This window comes from Maniola jurtina, chromosome 3 (assembly GCF_905333055.1).
Source record: "Maniola jurtina chromosome 3, ilManJurt1.1, whole genome shotgun sequence".
In the NCBI taxonomy this organism is placed as follows: domain Eukaryota; kingdom Metazoa; phylum Arthropoda; class Insecta; order Lepidoptera; family Nymphalidae; genus Maniola; species Maniola jurtina.
Window position 1 is genome coordinate 1,569,811 of NC_060031.1, and position 23,118 is coordinate 1,592,928.

The 23,118-nt window shown below is 37.3% G+C and overlaps 3 protein-coding genes across 6 annotated transcripts in view; 1 reads left to right on the forward strand and 2 right to left on the reverse strand.

Moving 5' to 3' along the window:
• The window catches only part of LOC123881126 (thioredoxin reductase 1, mitochondrial), a 43,998-nt gene extending 30,489 nt beyond the window's left edge, over nt 1-13,509 (reverse strand). For 2 of the 4 annotated variants that reach the window (XR_006799418.1, XM_045929726.1), the window contains exons 1-3: nt 13,403-13,509; nt 12,905-12,979; nt 5,613-5,833 (exon numbers count right to left, since the gene is read on the reverse strand). Coding sequence is in view for 3 of the 4 variants with exons in the window: in XM_045929726.1 (XP_045785682.1) it covers nt 5,613-5,833; nt 12,905-12,979; nt 13,403-13,451 (345 nt within the window). In the remaining variant the exon portion in view is untranslated. Of the gene's footprint in view, nt 1-5,612; nt 5,834-8,354; nt 8,476-8,744; nt 8,941-12,904; nt 12,980-13,402 lie in introns of those variants that run through there. The other 2 variants (XM_045929728.1, XM_045929727.1) reach the window with 2 other exon arrangements.
• Nucleotides 8,566-11,279, forward strand: LOC123881135 (C-factor). Its single transcript, XM_045929742.1, has 5 exons — nt 8,566-8,697; nt 9,262-9,313; nt 9,413-9,603; nt 10,702-10,851; nt 10,973-11,279. Exons 1-5 carry the CDS (start codon nt 8,581-8,583, stop codon nt 11,195-11,197), a joined length of 735 nt encoding a protein of 244 aa, XP_045785698.1. The 5' UTR covers nt 8,566-8,580; the 3' UTR covers nt 11,198-11,279.
• A 1,685-nt stretch (nt 13,510-15,194) lies between the features above and the next one.
• On the reverse strand, nt 15,195-21,474 carry LOC123881114. Its single transcript, XM_045929699.1, has 2 exons — nt 21,132-21,474; nt 15,195-21,015 (listed from the first exon to the last, which is right to left on the reverse strand). Exons 1-2 carry the CDS (start codon nt 21,180-21,182, stop codon nt 15,739-15,741), a joined length of 5,328 nt encoding a protein of 1,775 aa, XP_045785655.1. The 5' UTR covers nt 21,183-21,474; the 3' UTR covers nt 15,195-15,738.
• Nucleotides 21,475-23,118: the final 1,644 nt, after the last annotated feature.

Consider the following 23,118-nt stretch of genomic DNA (forward strand, 5'->3'; position numbering starts at 1 on the left):
ATTTCATGGTTCTAGGTTAACGGGAAATACCCTATAGGTTTTGGTGCCTTTGACGGGTCTTGAGAGAACAATAGAGAGACAGACAGACAGACAACTGAGTGATCCTACGAAGATTCCTTTTTCTCTTGAAATACGGAACCCTAAAACCGAATGTTTGTAAAAACGAAATACGATGACTTTGTAGGACCAATGGATTGGCCGGCAATACATTGGCGGTTCCTCTGGTCTGGTGGTGCAAATATTCATGGGCAACGTAATCACTTAATATCAGATGACACACCTGCTCGTTTGCTCGCTATTTTTAGTTTTAAAAATCCAAGGTTTTGAGTTAGTTTTTAGTTCGATCCTATACAGCAAACTTTATAGAAAATCTAAATCTACGTGCACAAAATTGCGGACTTCATCTAGTAAACTAGATTAACGACATGATTGTTCTTGGTTCTCGTATTGTATTTTTTACACAAACTCAACGGTCTCAACAAGTACCTACTTAAGGCGAAGCAAATTAAACTTGTGCGTCACGTTTTTCGACATGGCAACGGGAAAGGCCAAGGTTACAGCTCCAACCAACACAATACTCAGGGTTACAACTTACAGCTACACTTTCCTGTGTCGACTGATCAATAAGTTATTAATGTGCGACAGAAAAAGGGGTGATAGTGGCTAAAACTTCGGCCTCCAATTCAAAGCGGTCAAGGATTCCAGGCTCATGTGCGTTTCAAGCAATTAAACATCATTTGCTTTAAACGGGAAAGAAAGCATCGTGAAGAAAGTAAAACCCCGAATGCTTGAGTTCTCCAAGTTCTCGCCAACCTCAACCAGAAGCCAACCACCTACACCACCACCAACACAACCAACCAACAACCAACAGAAGAAACCAGATAGGTTACCACTGAACACTTAATGGTTACCTTACAGGTACAGAAGGCTCACTAAGCAAGGACGAGAAAATAAATAGTGACTCTTGTTACGATGCAATACAGTCAATTCAGATAGCAAAGTACTGCGGTCTAAAGTTTAACAAACGCATCTCTTTCTATCGCGTAAACTTCTCTAATAATTCTCTCACTCTCTTATGAGACCCCAAGGTACTAGAATGGAGACATCGCACTAGAAAGCACAGCGTTGGAAGTCTCCCCACTAGGTGGGCAAATGACATCAAACGAGTCGCAGGGCGCCGCTGGATTCAGGCGGCGCAAGACCGTGGCGTGTGGGAGTCCCTACAAGTCCTATGTCCAGCAGTGGACGTTTATCCGTTGATAATGATGATGATGATAGTGAGATCGAAGAGGATAGGATCGGAGGACGCCGTAGATCCCGTGAGCAAGTGAGCCCGGCCTGATAGGTATGACCCAGAATAGAATCTCTACATGCAATACGTGTATTATCCATACTTAGTCATACTGTAATTGAATATACCTACCTATGTAATTACAGCTACACACATAGTATATTATGTATCAGCAACTAGGCATTCGATAGCTATTGTAATGAACACGGCGCATTTATGACCGCAATAATAAAAAAATCAATATGGAAGTTATGAATACATATTTAGTAAATTAAGTACCATTCTTTACATCGATAATCGATTTCTACTAGTTTCGAATGTAAGTAGGAATCGATTTATCAAGTTTCTCAGTCAAAGCAATCAACACATTTAAATGCCTCATATTTTAACACGCAAATTAATGAATACCCTTTGACCTGGGATCATGAAATTTGGCAAGAAGCAAGGTCTCATAGCACAAGAGACGAATTCGAAAATTGTTCATTTGCGTTTTTTTTTTGCAATTACAAACTTACATTTGCCATTGAAGATAACTTAAGCAACAAAATTACAGCAAATGCACGTACTTATCTTACCAAGATACGGAACTCGCACTTGACCGATTTTTTAATCCCCATAGTTGTGCTAATTCAGCTGAACTTAGAATAAACGTAATGTTTCGCATAGAACATTGTGAAAAGGATGGCACTCATTTCAGACCTTTCAATTTCGTTTGTTTTATAAATTTTGGAAAAGAAAAGATACCCAAGACAAAAAGAAATTTTTTGAAAACCTAATAAGCAAGATTCTGCCTTCCTTTGCCTAAAAAGGTTAATTGTAAAAAAGAGTATTTTTATTTATTTATATATTTATTGTATAGTATGTACCTATTAGAGTGTATGTTTATGTATACCTAATTGTATAAATAGCTGCTTGACGACTCCTCGTCTTATCCTGTAGGTTCGAACATACGGGTTACCTGGGAGAGATCACTTTAGTGATAAGGTCGCCCTTTGTATTTCTATAAGTGTTTCATTTATTATTGTCCTTGTATTTTTGTGCAATAAAGTGGTTTAAATAAATAAAAATAAATAAAGAGTATTGAATTTCTATAAAAGTTTACCACGTTAGGACCAAACTAAAAACCTTGGTAGCACTCTTTTTTAGAAACGTCATTTTAGAAAATTCGCACGTTTTTTGGCGATAACTCAAAAACTACTTCTTGCAAAGGAAAAAATCTGAAACAGGGCTTATTAGAAAAAGGACGGCAGCATTGTTAAAAGCAAAAGACATTAAAAGGCTACCCACTTTAGCGAGTCCAAAGGATTTCAGGATCAGGGTTGAGGGATAGGATTGTCCAGGGATGATTCTTGCACTTACCGAACCCTACAATCAAAAATGTTTGTCAATTTATACCAACAAATCCATTCTACTACTTAATATTATAAATGCGAAATTGTGTCTGTTTGTCTTTTATAATCTTTTCACAACTTATTCGTTTTACGGATTTTGATGAAACATACAGAGGTATAGTGCGTTTCATCGGATAGTACCTATGGCGTTATGTTGGCTCCCCTGTCTGTTGGGTGGTCGTTGGCACCATATTGGCATGAGAAGACGCAGATTTTGTTTATTTTCATTTGATTTTCATTTCATTAATTCAGGAAAATCAAATGAAAATAGCCAAAATCTGCGTCTTCTTATGCAAATATCGTGCCAATGGCTTGGACAGACAGGGGAGCCAACATAACGCCAGAGGTACTATCCGATGAAACGCACTATAGCTTGCATCTTGAAGACAGTCATAGAATTGGTCGGTCAAAAAAAAATTCTCGGGATTTATCATGCATTTAATAGATTGTTTTGTTATTACAAGTTCAGAATTTGTTGTATAGACTACAGGCCCATGTTTAAAAATGGGTGGGTCATATGAACCACCAGGTGACGTATACAGGACGATATAAGAGCATAAAATAATAAGTTTCAGCACTATGCCGTCACTTGTAAGCTGTCCAACAGAGTGCTGGTGAGAATTGAAAAGTGCAGGTAGAGTGAGTACATTTTGGTCATATATTTTTATACGGCATTTTTACCATCGATAGATCCATGAAAAATAATAAGAAAGCGCGCAGTGCCGTAAAAAAATGGTGCGCCACAAAGTCAGTAAATGTTTTGATTTTCTGACAATTTCCGGGGTAAATTTGGTCATTTAATTCTGTACGGCACTAGTTTCATACTGTTTCAATACAGCCTCTAATCCATTATTCCGCAACGCCGTACAAAAATCATGCGACAAGGGGAAAAAATTGAGGGTAGCAACCCCCTCTCTTTCCGTGGTCCGGGGGGTGATTTGAGAAAGTACGGCTTTGGTTCCAAAACATTATCTAGCACTCAAAAGTACTATTAAAAATAATGCTGTAAAAAAATTAGTGTTCATTTGAATGTGTATCAATAATTATCTTAATTTCATGGTATACTTAATTTTTAAAGCTGTAAAATCATTTGACTCTGTACGGCAACTTTTTTTTTAACATGATAGTGTAAAATACTATTGTTATTTAGTATTGCCGTTCAAAAGAAACTGTTCTAAAAAAAATTATAGATAAATACAAAAACTGAAATTTTTCAAATTATTGCAAAAGTTTAAATATTCATAGATTAATAAAATATAGCAATTTTCTACGCTTTTCCCTTGTTTTAAATAGTATTAAGATAAATAAATTAGGAAAAAATTATGCCGTACATTTTAATGCAGACCATATCTTTTAGGCTGATGAAAATGACGCTACCATTTTAAGGGTAGTACTTTATGGCCATCTGATACTGTACGGCATTAACATATTTTTGAAGAGAACAATTGATAATATGATAAAATCACTATGCCGTCTAACTGAAGTGAACGGGTGTGTATATAATATCCACATCCCCTACAAACCTTTGGACCAACGAAAATGTACGGCATGTAAAAAAATATTATCTATGCATAAAACACTTTCAAAATAAATTAATTTTATGTTGTTTCAAATCACCCCCCGGACCACGGAAAGAGAGGGGGTTGCTACCCTCAATTTTTTCCCCTTGTCGCATGATTTTTGTACGGCGTTGCGGAATAATGGATTAGAGGCTGTATTGAAACAGTATGAAACTAGTGCCGTACAGAATTAAATGACCAAATTTACCCCGGAAATTGTCAGAAAATCAAAACATTTACTGACTTTGTGGCGCACCATTTTTTTACGGCACTGCGCGCTTTCTTATTATTTTTCATGGATCTATCGATGGTAAAAATGCCGTACAAAAATATATGACCAAAATGTACTCACTCTACCTGCACTTTTCAATTCTCACCAGCACTCTGTTGGACAGCTTACAAGTGACGGCATAGTGCTGAAACTTATTATTTTATGCTCTTATATCGTCCTGTATACGTCACCTGGTGGTTCATATGACCCACCCATTTTTAAACATGGGCCTGTAGTCTAGTACTCTGTACCTCGATCGTTTTATTTTTTATCGATTACAATAATTTAGTCCTTGACAACGATCTCACCCGGTGCTAAGGCTAACTTGGAAGGGATATGGCAGTTTTATTAAGCCTTTTTTAGTTTCTACACAGCATCGTACCTGAACCGAAATCGCTTGGCAGTACGGCCTTGTCGGTGGGGTGGTAACTAGCCACTGCCTAAGCCTCCCACCAAACCAGACTAGAGACAATTTAGAAACTATAAATTCCCAAATTGGCTTTTGAAAGTGTCTTTGTCGAAGTGTCTTTCCCTAAGTATTTTTGGATTGTCTATTTTTATTCGATTGTTTCTGTAAAGACGAACAAATCGAAAATCGAATGTTCAATGGTTGGATTCATTCGATTGTTTCTTTTGCAACGATCGCCATCGCTAGTCCACCCGGTTTTCGACGTGAACAAGCTAAAAGCTTAAAAATTGTGCCAGTCTTTTCACAATTCTCGCGGCCGAAAAATGACGTACCTACCTTCTTAACTTTTTGTTAAAAAGTGTGCTTTCAACAAGTTAAAATAAAAAATAAAAACAGAACGACAGAAGAAAAACTTGTCTGCTGACGGCCATTTGATAAGCGTTTAACTTGGAATTTTATACCTAAATATTATTATGGATTAAAATAAATTGCAGCGTTACTATATAAATTAACAAATTATCGAAAAATCCCGCGCGAAATTCCACCCGCGTTTTCCCGCTGTCCCTGGCCTAGCTAGAAAGGACAATGGCCAAAATGATCCTCATCGCGGTCACTTGCATTTTCTAATAAATTGAAATAACAAAAGATCTAAAGTACAGCCGCAGAAAAAATAATAAAAAAGGTAACTCACATGAATAGCCTCTCCCAGCAACGCCGCCTGGTGCATCAACTTCTTGGGAATGCATCCAACGTTCACACACGTTCCACCGAGCCCCCATTTTGTTCCTTGTGGAGACGGGGTCACGTAATCTAGTACGGCAACCTTAGCACCCAGGTTGATCGCCTCCTTGGCGCAGGCCAGGCCTCCCGACCCACCACCGATAACCGCCAAGTCATAGTCGTATGCCCCATCTACAATGTGCATGTTATGCCAATGTAATCATTTGGTGCTATAGTGTTAGTAATTATGTATAGCTTAAGAGCGCTTTTCCACCACACATACTATGTTGCTATGGATGTGTGTCATATCCACCAAACAATTTCATTGATTCACATAGTTTAGCATTGGTGGAAACAGATTCAACAAAACTATGTTTTGTTAAAATATCAATATCCAAAGTCCTATTGTCAAATGAATTGAAATGTAATGCATTGTTTTATGTTTTGTAGTATGTTTCCCAAGCACCAAACCTGAGCACAATATCTGTTCAGGTGACAACACATAGCTTAGATTAAGGATTGGTCCAATCCATAATCTGAGACAGATAGCATTTAATAAAAATAAGGAGCTGGTGGTCAAAACAGTGTAACTGCCCGAACTAAACTTTATTGTAATTATATTTTTTGCCATTTTTCTAAATCACTAACTTTGGGCTCATTTTAGAACAGTTTTAAGCTATATTGCTTGGAAATGATATGTAGATGTAATGTAATGCTTGGTAGATGGCGCTGCCCATCATTAACTTGCAGTGTTGCACATAAAAGTCTTACATCTTGTATGACGGTACAGAACCCTTCGTGAGAGAGTCTGACATGCACTATATCAGTTTATTAAACTACACCATTTTGTTCACCAGATCCTACACAACATACACTTTATATGCTGCTTTTGCCTACTCTTTTTAGAATCTAAATGTGATGGTAAAATCAGAGGTTATCTGAAATAGGGCAGAAATTGGAACTAAGGTGTTAATAAAGCAAACTTTCCAGACCAAGCCCCATCGATATTTAGGAGTAATTATCATTTGCACTTACATAGCACAGCAACAAAGAATAATATTAAATGATATAAGTATGTGTGGTAATTGGGATGATGACTATGCCAAAAATATTTTTATTTTGTTCATTAAACACACACTACAGATAATGACAATAATCACGTAATAATGACAGTCAAGTAATACAAGCCATGAAAAAAAAAACTAGCCACTCTCCAATAAATCAAAAAATAAATTATTTCTTAGGAACTATTAAATAGAGGGTCTTCCAAAATTCATAATTTTTTTTTAAAGTACATAAAATTATGTCAGATGCCACATCTGTGTATTTCATACAAGGTCCCTTACTAAGCAAGCATTTTGACATTTGATAAAAAGTCGCTGATGTGGACATCATCCTTATTCAGTTGTACGCAATATTATAGACTTACGGAGTATGGACCAAGGTTTTAGATAGTTTTTACTGTGGCCCAATGGAGTATTTTATTTTAGAAAAAACTCAGTTTTTGAAAATTCCCATGTTTTCGGCAATATCAAAAACTTACTTTTTCCAGTTAACTGCCTATGAGGAATGTGATGGAAGATTAAGAAGATGTGTCAAATTATAAAATATTACAAAAATTGTATGACTGATAATCACTATGACTATGCATTTAATTATTTGATTAAATGATATTTATTGGCCAGTCATCCCGTCCAAGTATCCATAATAATAAGTAATTTTAGAGTGTGCAGTGAGAAGGCAAATTACATTGAACAGCGGGACAGCACTGATACCCAATAGAAATAGATCTTTCATAATACCTTTGTCACAAACAGACACTGTTAAAGGCGCAACCAACTTGGCTTTGTGTCCACAACACATCCAGCCACCTGGTGTTGTCACCAACGAAAATAATTACATTTTTTTTTGTGGTGTTTTAATTAATTATTCAACATATTTGATAAATCATATAGCAGATCTCCCACCAGACCAAACCAGAGACAATTTAGAAATTATAAGCTCCAACATTTCCTTTTCTGGGAATTGAACCCGGAACCTCCCACTTATAAACCAACAGCGTTCACTACTGTTCCAGGGAGGTTGACATAACGGATGGCTGTTAGCATTTCAATAGGCAATAACTCACACATGCAATTGGTCAAATAAAAAATTACTAACAACTGTTAATCAAACTACAAATCTTATCTGCAGTATCAAATACATGTGGAAATACAAAAATTGTGATTACGTAATAATGAATTAAATAACCTTCTATCTTCATTGTTCATAATATATAAAGATGTCAAGTCATATTCCTGAAAATTGGGGCACCAATCTCATCTTTTGGTTAAAAATGAAGAAATACTTAGGTTGGTAGGTATGCATTTCAGGATATTTATAGATTTTCATTCTTAACCAATTTTCAAAATTTCCACTCTAAGGAAACTGTTTTTGGTCAACTAGTCTATAGGAGTTAGATCTACTTGAGCTTATAAAAGATGTAAAAACGTAATGATAATGAAATAGTTGTGTGCATTTTATATTGATTTATAGAAACTGTAGAATACTTGATAGTCATAAGTATTTTACATCGAAAACATCTCAAATGAGGATAAAAGGAACATTATTACTGATCAATTCATTGAAGTTCATTGGAGACTTCGAGAAGTTAGGTTATGAAATAATTACCTCTTCCGAAGCTTACAATATAAATTATGCCACCAAAACTTACTAGCAAATGTGCGCTTCGATAAAACAATAAAACACTCCGTTCTTTTGAAGGGCTTCACAAAATTACCCAATTTACGAAAATAATTGTTGAACAGTGTCATTTTGACGTGAAAGAAAGAAGTGACAGAGACAGAAAAACCACTACTCTTTATTAAAACTTTTACTCAGTGAGTCGTGTTTCAGCTAAAATAATTTTCAAGTTTATCGTAAAAACTAGACTTTTCACAATGAAATCTGTACTAATCACTGGAGCGAACAGAGGCCTAGGTCTTGGTATGGTGAAATACCTCGCTAAACATAACAAGGCCGAAAATATATTCGCGACTTGTCGGACTGCATCTGAGGTACGATTTTATGTGTATAATTATTTAAGAAGATTCTTTAAACTCACCAATTGGTGCCATTTTAACTTAAAACTTCACAAATTCACACTATACACTCCGATTCCGTCTATTCGGCACGAAAAACCGACTCAATTAAAAAACGTGAGACTTGCTGTCGCGTATTAAAGGTTGCCCTTTAATATTGTTCACGTGTGTGGGAAAGAGATGTAATATTCAATCGTCGAATCGAGGCACAAATCACAATCGAGGGAATCGAGTCGACTGAGCTAAGCATGACATGTAAAGGTGACGTCATTTGTGACGTATCGCAACTTGCTAGACATGGACGATGACGATGCAAATTGAAACCGGAGTCGAGAGTCGAGATGTTTCTAAGATGAAACCATTATTTCATAATAATTTACTATTTTGCAATTAGTGAAGTACCTTCCATGTACTTACCTTCCTAATCTAATAGACACACATTTCAGTTATATCTAGGTATTTCTCACAATAACATACCCAATACCTACCTAACTACCCTACTTAGTAGGTACCTAAGTATTTATTTTGGTTTATTTTCAGGAGCTAAAAAGTATCGCCAAGGAGCACAAAAATGTTCAAATTTTACATTTAGGTGATGCATTTTATAATTTTATTCGACAGTACATTTTCATCATATTTCTAGGACATACTTATAATGTACATTATACTTTACATGATAATTTATTTTCAGAAGCTGCAAATACCGCAAACTTTGTTGATTTGTCATCACAAATTTCTAAAGTAACCGGTAACCAAGGTTTAAACTTGCTTATAAATAACGCAGGAGTTAGCACAAAATTTACTAAATTAAATCTAGTAAAAGCAGAACAATTACTAGAAAACCTTACAATCAACACGATCGCGCCAATAATGCTGACTAAGGTACAAAAACACTCCCGCTATGGGACACACCGCAACTAAGAAAGTTCGCCTGTAATTTGCTGTGTACATTTTTATCACATCACTTCAACCATATAGGTACTAAATGAGCGCTTGTACCTACTCTGTATAAAATTATTATAAGACTGGTTTTATTATTATGTTAATACACACATGTTTTAAATTTATTTTATTAAGTAAGTACTTTTAGTTTTATTGTTTTTTTAATTCTTACATGTTAGTCCTTGACTGTAATCTCACGGTAAATGATTAGTCTATGATAGAAGCGGGCTAACTTGGAAGGGGTTATGGTAATTTCACTAAACCCATCACATACCCTGATCGGTTTCTACGCGGTATCGTACCGGAACGCTAAATCACTTGGCGGCATGGCTTCGCCGGTAGGGGGTAACTAACCACGGCCGAAGCCACCCACCAGACTAGACCAAAAATAATTTAGAAATTCTAAATTCCCAAATTGCCGCAGCCGAGAATCAAACTCGGCTTATAAGACTACAGCGCTCACCACTGCGTCAGAGAGGCCGTCGAATATCCATACTATCCATACTAATATGTGCTAATATTATAAATGCGAAAGTGTGTCTGTCTGTCTGCTACTTTTTCACGGTCCAACAGTTTAACCGATTCTGACGTTTGGTACAGGGTCAGCTTATATCCCGGGGACGGACATAGGCTACTTTTTATCCCGGAAAATCAAAGCGTTCCCACGGGATTCCTAAAGACCCATCCGCTTAACCGATTTGTATGAAATTTGGTACCGAGGTAGATTGTGTCCTTGACATAGGCAACTTTTTATCACGGAAAATCAAACAGTTCCTACGGGATCTTTAAAAACCTGAATCCACGCGGATGAAGTCGTGGGCATCCTCTAGTACTTATATATATTTTTGTTTCGTTTTGTTGTTGTATATAATTTGAGCTTTTGGCCTAAATAAAATTATTTTACTATTTATGTATCTACTTTAAAGCTATGCTATATTGCTGCACTGTGGCCCATAGAACATAAGGTATATAATTATTTCAAACCCATTTCAAAATAGCTGAGCGATTGTTGAAAAAAACTTTTTTATTTTCATCCAGGCTCTTCTTCCGCTTTTGAAACAAGCAGCTGATCTGAATAAAGACAAGCCCGTCAGTGCATACAGAGCAGCCGTTATAAATATGAGTTCTGTGCTTGGATCCATTGCCCAGAACGACCAAGGAGGCTTCTACCCTTATAGATGTTCCAAGGTTTCTTATTTTTTTGTTCATATAATTTGCATAAATAAATTTGTTTACACACTAACTTTCACTTTTATAATATCGGTATGAAGTGTGATTTTATTATTTAACTACCCTACTTATTTTACAGGCAGCATTAAATGCAGCGACAAAATCAATGAGTATTGATCTGAAAAAAGATCAAATTCTTGTTGCTTCAATGCACCCGGGCTGGGTGAAGACCGATATGGGTGGAAAAAATGCACCCCTAGACGTTGAAACGAGTGTAAGTGGTATATTCAACACCGTGGACAAGCTCGGAGAGTCAGATAGTGGAAAGTTTTTACAATACGACGGAACAGAACTACCATGGTAAACCATTAAACTAAATCACAAAATAATATTGTTATTTTTAAGGGAAGGTTTGATATGAAATAAAAAAATGTTAATAGTAGCTACTATAAATAGTTTTACTAGATTATGACTCCACAAACAAACCCCTATTAATTACTCCTTCCCTCTTAATTGAAATTCATAATGAACATCCCTTTCTGCGTAATCTAACCAATAGTTTGAGTTGTGGGTTGCTCGATCCGCATCTAATGCCCGCGACTTCATGTAGAAATCACGTTAATCAATTTTCTGGGAGAAAAAGTAGCGTATGTCTCTACAAAGTCTTGACCTATATATCCAAAAAATCCATGCAAAAAATCACATCGATCCGTTGCATGTAGCAATAGGTAAATATCTTTAAAACGGCCAAAACTTAAAAATATGCCTACACAAATAATTATATAAGATAAACGTCTCTAACCGATAAATAACTAATCGATCAATATCGATTAGTTTTTTCGATTAGCTTAAGTTTTAGATATGCATAGTCGAATAGTTTACACAGCCCTAGCTTAGAAATTAGGACTCAGACCATAGTCTAAACAGTTATGGGACTGAATACCTACTCTACTCTCTACGAGCACAGTGAGACCAGAGACGTGCTAGTTTAGGTAGCATGTCTCTGAGTGAGACACACTAATACGAGAGTACCTACAGGTTGAATATTCTCTAGTCTGCGAGATGCTGCGAGAGTAGGTAGGTACCTATTTGATTAGCACAATCTTGTTCATGAACACGATACCTACAATCTACATGCAGTATCAATATGTATCTACTATGGTACCGTGCAGTATATACACTTGCACGGTACCTACCTACGTAGGTAATCCACAGATTAATAAATAATAATTAATTTAACTCGTTCAGTGGTCCGAACCTTATTATTTTCATCCGAATACGCCAAAGCCAAAAGGAAGGGTTATGATTTTAGCAGTCTATGTACCTATGTATGTTTATATCCAGATTCTGTTACACTTAGGCGGTGTTCTGTGGTTCCTCCGTAGCGCCTAATCTATAATACTGGGCCGATTTTGATGAATGAGGTGTCAATTGATTTGTTGTTAACGTCCGGGTGACATAGGCTATATTTTATATGAAAAAAATTGACCTAACGTATGTTAGGTAAGTACCTACGTAAGTACATAGAAAAAAGTGGAGGGGTCTCCAAATTTTTTTTAGTATTGTATCAAATGAAAAAGGAGAAAATTCTGAGTTTATGAATATAAAATATACTACAACATTAAAATATAATATCAAGCAACAGAAAAACACTTACTATACGTATAATATTTCAGTGTTTATTAAGACGATCGTAGGTAAGTATATGTATAGTCGGGTTTTAGTTTTCACTTTTTTATCTTTTGAGACTTTGTGGCATTTGGGCGAGTTAGGTAGGCACCTACATGTGCCATGAAGTCTGTCGTCGTCGTTCGCGCATCACGTCAAAACTTGCTAAGTACCTACTTACATAGAAGTCATTGGTACCTACCTACCTACTGAAATAATTTGAAGCCCATTGCATAATAATTAATGGTAGGGCCTCACGTTAGGTACAGATTATTATATAATAGTCGGTACTATATAGTTACGTACCTACTCACGTCACGGGTCACGACCCTCAGCAATGGCATAGCAAAAATATGCAGAGAGAGATTATATAATAACTATAAGTCTAGGAAGGTTCTCTTACCTTCCCAAGGAAGAATAGGCCTCGTCGAATCCTTTGATAGCGATTTTTTTCTTTGCTCATGTTCTTTATGGTGTCCTGTATGTAAGTAAAAATAGCTATATACATAATCGCTATGTTCTAAACAGTTCTAAATAATTACTACCTACATCGATTTAGGTTTTAACTCTCTTCAAAAAAAAGGAGGTTCGGTATCGACCCGTAGGTTACCTAGGCATATCTAGATGACGTGTAGGTAGTATATTTTATTAGCGATAGTTTTCGCACTATTGTGATTTACCTACCTACATCTTTATGTTTTGGCGCCAACTTTATAAACTAGGTAGTTACCGTAGTTACCTAGGTTTCCTTTCATTAGGAAGGATTCCTAGGCTACTGCAGCGGCCCTTCCATCTTATCGACTTTCGGGACATATACAATTTCGAATTCTGCTATTCAAAGGCATTAGGTGGTATAAGTAGGTAGTTCAATGTTCAAAGGTAGGTAGGTACCATTATTTACCAAATTTGCTGCACGTATTTCTATTAAAGCAAAGAGTTTTGAGATCCATTGTTTATTAGGTATTTAGGTGCTTGCTGTTCACAATTAAGTAAAATAATACTTTGTTTTGTACGGTTAGTATGTTTTATCCTTTATCCACTAAAAATTTATTTTTTGACAACGTCAAAATCACGCCCAGAAAAAAGATCAAAATCGTAGATTGCCTTTAATATTGTCTGTGAATAAGACAAAAAAAAAATATATTTAAAAAAATATCAGGTTATCAAGGGTTATCAGCATAGGGTTATCAAGATTTCTTAATCTAAAGCAAGGACACAGAGTAAGGATACCTACTCTTATCTAATCAAAGAGAATACTGATCTAGCAGCATGTTTCAGGCGTTTTTTTTTTTCTGGGAATCTGACAGGGCATGCTCTACTCCCTGACCGTTTGACCTTTTCCCATGGATGTACCTAGTTACCACATAATAATTCTTATTAGTACTTATTTGTTTGCCTGTCCCTAAGCCCAAGACCTTTTCCAATGGATGTAAATAATTATTCTTATTCGTTTTATTAGTACTTAAAATTTGCCTGTCCCTTAGCCCTAATTCACACGAGCATATAAAAGCGTTGCGTTAAAACCCGGCGTTGGCGGGTATTAACGTTGTACGCGTTAAAAAAGCGTTGTCGTGTGAACAGATACTTGGGAATGCATTTGTACTATTTAAGGTGGAAGCGACGGGCCTGCCCGCGAAATTCAAATTTAATTTGGTTTTTCGCAATTTGTAAACTAATACGACAACGTAGGCTTATGGTATTTTACTTGCGACAATGGCAGTATCATCCTCACATGTTTATATAAAAATCTTTACTTGAAAGGGTCCAGTTTAAGAAATTAATCCTAGTATCGACTAATTTGTGAGAATAGTCGATACTAGAAAGGACGCGCGGTGCACCAACACCACCCTGCACCACCGCGCGCCGCACCTTTATGCCAAAGTAAATAAAAGGAAATAAATAAATAAAAGACGCGGAACCTCAGTTTCTCTTCTCTCCCGGTGTGCGTTGCGCCTCTCCGGAAAGTAGCTACATTAGGTACTCTGAAGCCCGTATCCAGACACCAGAGATCGTCGACGTACCTATACTGCTTGGCAAATGATAAGTCATGTTGCTTTCGCCAGGGGTGGCTACCTAATCATCTTTTATTACTAACCCCCGACCCAAAAATTAAAAATTTAAAAAACCCCGACATAAAAACCTCTTAGGTACTTTTTAGAGGTTCTTGTGTCGGGGGTTTTTAATTTTTTTTAATTAATTTTTATTTCAAGCTTTTTATCTTGAAATGGTTTGTATACACATTACGCACTTGTATGCTAGTGCGTCGCCTTATAAGAATTTAGCTAGATACCAATATGTATTGGCCTGATAGTAATAACCGGTCTGATAAGAAAATTTGAAAAGAGCTGATAATCTTCAAACAGCTGAACAGATTTTCTTAGATTCTCGATCAAGCCACCTTTCAAACACAAAAAAAAATCTTAATCAAAATCGGTTCATTCGCTTAGGAGCTACGATGCCACATACAGATACACAAACACACATATACACGTCAAACTTATAACACCCCTTCTTTTTGGGTTGGGGGTTAAAAAGAGGCCTTAAAGCCTCTAGTTAAAAAGCCTTTAGTTGCATTAAAATATTTGCAAATTACAAACTGCCACAGCCCAGTAATTTGTTTTTGCAGCTTTATAATTCTAACTGGAAAGTGAACTGAGAAAGCTCGGGAATGTTTACAAATAAGAATACAATACTGGTATCAAAAATTGGATTTATTTTTCAGATGCTGTATACGTTTATATCAGTAACAATTTTTACATGACAGAATCGGCCGCACAGCCAGAATCAAGCATAACATGTCATTGCTGCACATGAAGATTCCGCTATGTGGGAAATCACAAGTCTATTAAACTTAATTGGAATTGATTTTGGAAAATCTTCTTTACTTTTAGATCAAAATCACAGCTTAATTATATTATTTCTTGAACTAGTTCAAGCAAAAGAATGGGTTTATATTGTATTGTGATGGGTGTGCGCATTGCATACGCATCTTTTAAAACTGAACAAAATAACATAAAAAACGAAAATTCAAAAAAAATTACATAGCGGTTTTTGCACGCGCAGCGACGATGTACGTTTTATAACAATGATACATTTTTTTTCATGCCTAATATTCTAACTTACAAGAACTAACTATAAAGATATACAGGTAAAGCTAAAGTATCTACAATCAATAAATTATATACAGATAACAATACAGCAATTATATACACTTAAAATAACAACTTTCGATTAGACCTATCTGTAACCTGCGAAACTCTGGTTCTTCCTACACTCGGGGCAGTACCATTTGCCTTTAGGCGGTACCATGATGCCGACGCACTCGAAGTGGAACCATTCGATGGGACAGCCCTCCGCGTCGCAAGCGATCATCTCCGACACCTCGTCGTAAGGGCAGCGGCAATAGCAGTACACGCTCTCTCCCTCTCGCGCTTGGCGCACGGCCGGCCGCTGGAACGGGTACGGCAAACTTGAGGTGCCCGAGTTCAAATAAGTCGGAGGAGGGACCGGTATCGGATTCTGCACGCTCGGCTGATATATCTCTAGCGCCCCCTCGTTGCTAGAATCCGAATCGCTCGACTCCATCGACTCTGAGTTCATCAAGAAGCGGGGAGGCTCCGGATCGGGTATCGGTGCGGTTAACCTGATCGGCTCGTTGTAACTGAACATCCTTTGCGGAATGACTGTCGATGGTATTTCCTTCTTAGCTTTGTGCGTGACTGGCGAAGGCAAGTCTTCCTTCCTCCATTCTAATTTAGGTGGTAGTTGAGGCTTCAAGGCTGTGACAGTTTGTGGTGATTCCTCATCGCTAGAGTAGCCGTAAAACTTGTTAGGTACCCGTCGTCTTTTAGACGCTCTCTTGTTTTCTGCGGATTGATTAGGAGTGCTCGTGATGCTCGGCGATGGAGCTACTGCAGCCGGGGTAGTTGCCTCTGGGATTTGCACTGTATTGGATTGTAGCGATATAGTTATTTTATTAGGTATCAAGGCTGGTGTTTCAGCATCAGATTTCGCAATAACATCTTTAGGAATGGTCATCTTGATGGGTCCATGCTTTCTGGAATTCCTGGATCTCTTTTTCTTTTTACTCTTCTTTTTACTGCCGCTTGTTTTTATTTTTGTTTCAACTTCCTTAGACTCTTTTTTGTCTTCCTTAATTTCTTTTGGTTCTTCCTCTTTGATAGGAGTGCTACAGCGACTCACTTCTCCTGACATGGACCCGCCCTCAGATGGCGCTACAGAGGCTAGCAGTAACAGCTGGTTACGTTTCTCAGTGTACATTTTGTTTGCAATTTTTTGTGGGTTTTCATCATAAAACTCTTCGTCTGTTTCACTTTCTTCAGTTTCTAAATCACTTTCAGCAATAGGTGGTTCAGTTTTTTCTGGTATTAATATAGGAGTTTCTGCCATTCCCATAACATCCACATTCGAACCATTACTAACCCTTCTTTTTGAAAGTGATTTCTTTTGTTTCTTTTTCTTTTCGTTTCCTGAATCATCTGAGGAATCAGAATCTGAAGAACTGCTAGAGGAGGAGCCACTGCTTGATGAGCAACTGCAGTTAGATCCGCAAGAGCAGCTGGAATCGCTGTCGCTGCTGCTACTACTAGAAGACGAAAGTCCATCATGTCTTTTCTTGGGGGATTTTTTATTTTTCTTTTTATCAGTGCCGAAAACGTCATCGTCGCCATTTATATCAGTTGGTATTACACAATAATCGTGATCAGACTCGCATACATGTTTTCGAATAGGAACCAACGGGGGTGTCTTTTCTCTTTGTTTTTCTACCTTTGCCTGATATTTTTTAAAGTTATCCCAGATTTCTAAAACTTTTTCTTCACTCGGTTTATCTTCCTCAGTAGGCTCTACTTTTTCTTCTGCATTAGCAGGCGGTATTTCAACATCCATGATTACTGGGGGTTTTTCGTCTATTTCTGGTTTGCATTCTTCAACTTCACTCTTAGGCTTATCTTGAGGGTTCTCATCCTTGATTTGCGAAACTCCGCTATCTGATTCATCACTACTATCACTTTCAGATAAGTTTAGTGCTGGTAAATTAACATCTATCAATAGTGCATCTTTTATTTTCTTCTTTTTACCTTTTTTGGACAATTGCTCAGTTCCAGCCTCAGATTTGTCTTCAGAGTCAGGTTCTTCTTTTGGTTTATCGTCAACTAAATCGATAATAGGAATTGGTTCTTTGGGATTTTCTCCTGAAGACTCAGTCTCAGGTATTTTCTCTTCATCCAAATCTTCGGTCACTAATTTCTTTCTATGTTCATCTAAATGTTTACTAAGAAGTTTCTTAGACACAAATTTTTCTATACAGCCCTCTTCAGTACATGCATGGGGGTATTCTTCTGAATGAAATCTTTTATGTACCTTTAAACTGACAGCTCTTGTGAATTGCAGAGTACATTCATCACAAACGAAAACTGCTGGGGGTGTGCAAAAATGATACACATGTGGCCATTTTTTCTGCAAACACCTTTTACACAACACACTCTCTGTGCCATGCTTCCAAAACAAATGATTGGTAATATCTGGCTTATTCCTATAGGCTATACCACAGCGATAGCATAAATGGTGCAGTTTGTGTTTCCACACATGGTTGGACAGACGTGCTTGGCTTTGACAAAACTCTAAACAAACATCACAAGTGTGGTGTATCTTTCGAAGATGCACCATGAGTCTGAACGATGAGGATATATTGTCTATGTTACAAAAACAGCATCTATACTTAATTTCATACTCCAAATCGTACATTCCAGGGCATAAATGGCATAGTAATTCACTATAAGAATAAAAATTGTTTTTACACATAACACATAGCAATATTGTTTTCTGGTGCATTTTACGATTATGTAAATAGAGATCTTTATGAACAGACGTTTTGAAATAACACTGAAAACATTCAAAAATGAGGTTTGGCTGAACTGTGTCACACTTATCTACACTATCGTAAGAGTCTAAGTTAATGTAAACCGAGGCAACTTCTGGAGCTGCCGCTTTCACTTTGGCAGCAATGGTCTCTGGCATAAGCTCCTCAGCTGTTATACTGTCCACAGTGGCTGAGAAGCGGTGCTCAGCAACCATGTGAAGTGCAAGCTGCTCACAATTTACTGCAATTTTACGTACATGATTACAATATATGCAGTTAAACACAGTTGAGGTTAAAAAGACTTTCAGGAGATCCTTCATTGGATATTTATGAATTGGCCTGTCCAAAGTTAACTCAGTTACAGGGATTTCATCTGTCACTTCAGTGTCTTCAACGTTAATATCTTCAGAAGTTTGATCTGGTGGTTCAGGATTAGGTGGGACCTCTTCTTTTATTTCAACTTTTTCTTCATTTGGGGGCTCAGGCTCATTTTTTATTTCTGTTACATCTTCCTTTGGTGCTTCAGTGGGAGCACTGTCCACAGTGTCCGTTGGTTCTTCTTTGTTTTGAGGAATACTTTCATCTATGATCATATCTTTGTTATCAGCTGGTAATTTTTCACCAGCATCACTGTCTGATGAATAATCACTAGACGAATCTTTATCCAGAAACTCCTTAGGAACTCTCACAGTCAGCTTTGGTACCCTATTTAAAGTATTGATCTCCTCTAATTTATTATCATAAATAGTAGATTTGATTGTATTTTCTGGTTTTGTTTCAGGTAGCCTGGTTATCGGCTCAATATTGTTATTCACAAGGGTTTTAACTAGATGCTCAACAGTTGTTGTCTTCACAAATGGACTATCAGCTTTATCACAAATTGTTATTTTGATAGGAGGTTTGGCTAGAGGTGTTGAATATAGAGGTCTTGCTGGAGGTGTTGGGTCAGGTGGTTTGTCTTTTTCATACCTTTTTGGTGGTCTTCTATTCCGTGTTGGAGGTTTATGTGCATATTGCTGTCCAACTGTTGGATCTACTGTTGAGTTTATGATAACTGGTGAGTTGGCATTATTAAGGCTCAACTTCAATTTAATACCACACTCTTTTTCTTTTTCTATTGGTTTAGGGGAAAGCTCTTTTTGTGTTATCGATGTTAAACGAGATGGGGATCTGTGTAAGGTGTCTGTGTCTGGTACATCACTGTCATCTGACTGGTCTAACGATCCTTTGCCATTCGGTACAGAAGAGCTAGGATCTTTATCCTGTGATATTTGATTAATAGGGCTAAGAGGAGCTTTGTCAATATTTGAAGCTTTGACATTATTTGTGGAATTTAAAGCTTGGCTGGTATCCTTACTAGTAGATGCAGAACTCTCTGAGCTTATACTTGCATCACTGTTTGCACTTACTGTACTTGTATCACATATATTGGAATTTGATTCTATCCTCTGAGGCTGCAATGTAGCGTCATGTCTTATTTCAGACACCTCTTTTTGCTCAAGTGCTGGCTTTAAAAATTCTTTCGACAACACTGGAGGCCCATTCGGAGCAGTGTCATTAATGTTTTTGAGTAATTTTGCATTGTTTGACTTCATTGAATTCTTACTAATAAGAACAGGCACAGGTTTCGGTTTAACATTATTACAGTCATGATTGAAAAAGTCATCCTTCTCACTACAAATCTCATCACAGGCACAGCACATCAAATAAAAACTCCCGTTATAAACTTTGCAAAAGTCCTCTTTAACATCGTAGTTGAATTCTTGCACATTGTGCTTGTTCGTTAGATGTGAAGATAACTTTTCTGCCTTTGAAAACATTCCTAAACAAAATAAACATATATGCCTGCTGTGCACCTCACGCATATGCAGAAAGAGATTCCAGTTCTCGTAGTATGTGCCGCAAGCCGAGCACAGATACACTTTGCGAGTCACTCTCGAGGGACCACTGGTGTTACTGTCAGTGCTGGGAGCTGCCTCTGGACTCAATGCAGGTTCTTTTGCTTGTGCCCGACACACCAGTTGATGCTCTTTGAGCATGGCCAGGGTCTTAAATGACATGGAACAACACTTCCGACACTTGAACTTCACCATGGGCTGCAAACCTAAACTCTGAGCATACTCTTTCAGCTGGGGCCCCTTTTCCGTCTTACCCCTTTTAAATTGAAATAACTGGCTCTTGGGCACCAGTCGAGGCACAGGTTTGTCGTGCTCGTTGTCTGGGGTACGGTCATTGTGTGATGCAACATTGTGAAACTGACTATGGTCCAAGCGCTTGGGGATAAGCTTGGGTACACGAGGTACAACCTTGGGTGTACTTGTGTCACTGGGTTTGTTTACTAATGATTTTCTTTTCTTGTTTACACTATTAACTGTCAGAGGTACAGAATTGTCAACAAAAGGTCTCTTGCCCAAGTGTATTCGGACAGGGTTGATAGGTTTCCTGTCGTGCGACGCGTCGGCGCTGGGTCGTCGCAGTTCAAACGACTTCTCGGAAGGGCTGGCCTGCTCCCCGGCGAAGTCGTGTCCATTTGTCGTGAGTTTACAAGACCGATCACTGTACAAGTTCGCCAGCGATGTTGTACTGATTTTATCGTTCTTAGCGTTGAAAATATTACCATCTTCCATAGTTTTCTGAAAAAATGAAACACGTGTTCGTGTGATTGGCGAGAAACAAAAGACGAATAAGAGAAAATTAAAATGATTCGAATTAGGATAGCGACAAATAACAATTTCATTATAGACCGTACCTCTGAAGTCGTACGTCCAGTACGAGTACAATAGAAGTGATTTGTTTCCATGCATCAGTTTGAATAGAGCACTCCTTACATCAGGCCTAATAAGAGGCAGCCGCGGGCTGGTCATTCCCGTAAAATGGCGTCACTTCGCTGAGCGAGGATTGCTGTTATCAGAAGCTTTGCACTTCTTTTGCACTACAACTGGCACGGCGTAAAAACATTTTTTAGCCTTAATGGCTATATCTTATATAATAATAATAGCTGTAATTAAACTCGTCGAACTGTTTATTTCCAAACACATCGAATAATTGTAGCGCGTTACGAGAAGCTAATTCATGAACCATAGACTAACAATTTTTCTTCTTAATTTTTTTAATTTAGTGATGTCTTTTGAAAATAGAGTGCTACACACGTGGTCTAACCATAGAGCAATTGGTACAGTGGAAACGGGTAACATTACTATAGTTATTACTTTTGTATAGTAATTAGATAAGGCTAGCTTTAAGTTTTATTGTAATACTAGCTGATGCCCGCAGCTTCGCCCGCGTGGATTGGTCAGATCCCCTGCAGCATCAGGATTGAGGAGTTGGACTCCAAATTTTTTATGAAACAATGTCGCAAGGTTCCTCTATCGATTAAAAAAGAAATGACGCAAATCGGTTCAGAAATCTCGGAGATTTCAGTGTACATAGGTAGAAAAACACAACTCCCTTTTTGAAAGTCGGTTAAAAAAGTAGCCTATGTTACTCCCTGGTCAATTCTCTACTTGTCTGTGAAAATCCCGTCAAAATCGGTTCAGCCGTTCCGAAGATTAGCCTTTTCAAACAGACAGACAGACAGACAGACAGACAAAAATTTAAAAAGCGTGAGATTCAGTTATAGTATCGTTCAAATAACCATGTGACCTTAATATGCGGTAGTTATTTCGATATTACAGACAGACACTCCAATTTTATTTATTAGTATAGATTTTCAATAAAAAAAAAAAACTTATCGAATATGCTATTCGATGATATAGCATCGATATATAATATAAACTATTGATGTCTACATCGACTGCATCATCGATGTTTCTCAATCGTGATCATAATTATCGTGATGTCGAGTGTCTGAATGGTCTATGAAAATCCATAGATTAGAGTGAAAATCACAGATATAATATAATAGATGAAATAAAAATCACACCACAGACCAGCGTTGCCAGAATGTTACTTTTGTAACATTTTACGTTACTTTTGACCCCCTCATGTTTCCTCCATGTTACACGACTCAAAATGTTACTTTACGTTACTTTTAGGACTTCATAAAAATAATTCAAATTTTTCCCAGCAAACCAAAAATAGTCGTGAAACGGAACGCATCCAAAACAGTTTTCGTTTGTCGTAATTGACCCATATTTTGTTAGTTTATTTCACTTTCTCTAAGTTATTGGTCTAAGTTCACTTTGTTTTGTAATTACTCTTTGATTAAAAAAGTGTTTTGTTTGTGTTTCTCTGTGACTCAACTTTGTTTTGGATAATAAAGTTATTCGTGGATTTCGTCTGTGTTGGTGTTAGCTGGCGGGCGTGCTCTGCCTTTTTGGAGTGTTTTTTTTGTTAAAACTGACTGGAAAGCGCTCTAAGGGGGTGCCGTGCGTGTGTCGGCGAGCGCCGGCACAGACGGGGTCCATACTTGTATCGTTTAACTAACTTGTTACAAATAACTACAAACTTGACATTGGCTAATCTTTGTAAAGCCAGACGAGAGAGCAAAAAAAAAAAAGTTATTCGTTGCGGGGTAGTGATATTGTAGTTATGTATCTAAGTACAAAAAAAAAATTGTATCTTTATTTCGTCAAAATTCGAAAGTGATTGGTTTGTTCGTTATCCTTATCGACTGTGTATATGTGTTGCTAACACTACTTGCTTGGTAAGTAAATGTTGTATACAATGTAGTTTTAAGTAAATAAGTAAGTAATTAACTAATTAGGGAATCAGTAATGCAAAAACAAAGTCATAGT

Bases quoted from the DNA above. Each gene is read 5' to 3' on its own strand.
- LOC123881135 (XM_045929742.1), top strand. From the start codon at position 8,581: ATGAAATCTGTACTAATCACTGGAGCGAACAGAGGCCTAGGTCTTGGT. The intron at 9,604-10,701 runs GTACAAAAACAC...ATTTTCATCCAG, and splicing joins CGCCAATAATGCTGACTAAG to GCTCTTCTTCCGCTTTTGAA. The intron at 10,852-10,972 runs GTTTCTTATTTT...CTTATTTTACAG, and splicing joins ACCCTTATAGATGTTCCAAG to GCAGCATTAAATGCAGCGAC.
- LOC123881114 (XM_045929699.1), bottom strand. From the start codon at position 21,182: ATGGAAACAAATCACTTCTATTGTACTCGTACTGGACGTACGACTTCA. The intron at 21,016-21,131 runs GTACGGTCTATA...TCATTTTTTCAG, and splicing joins CTGGACGTACGACTTCAGAG to AAAACTATGGAAGATGGTAA.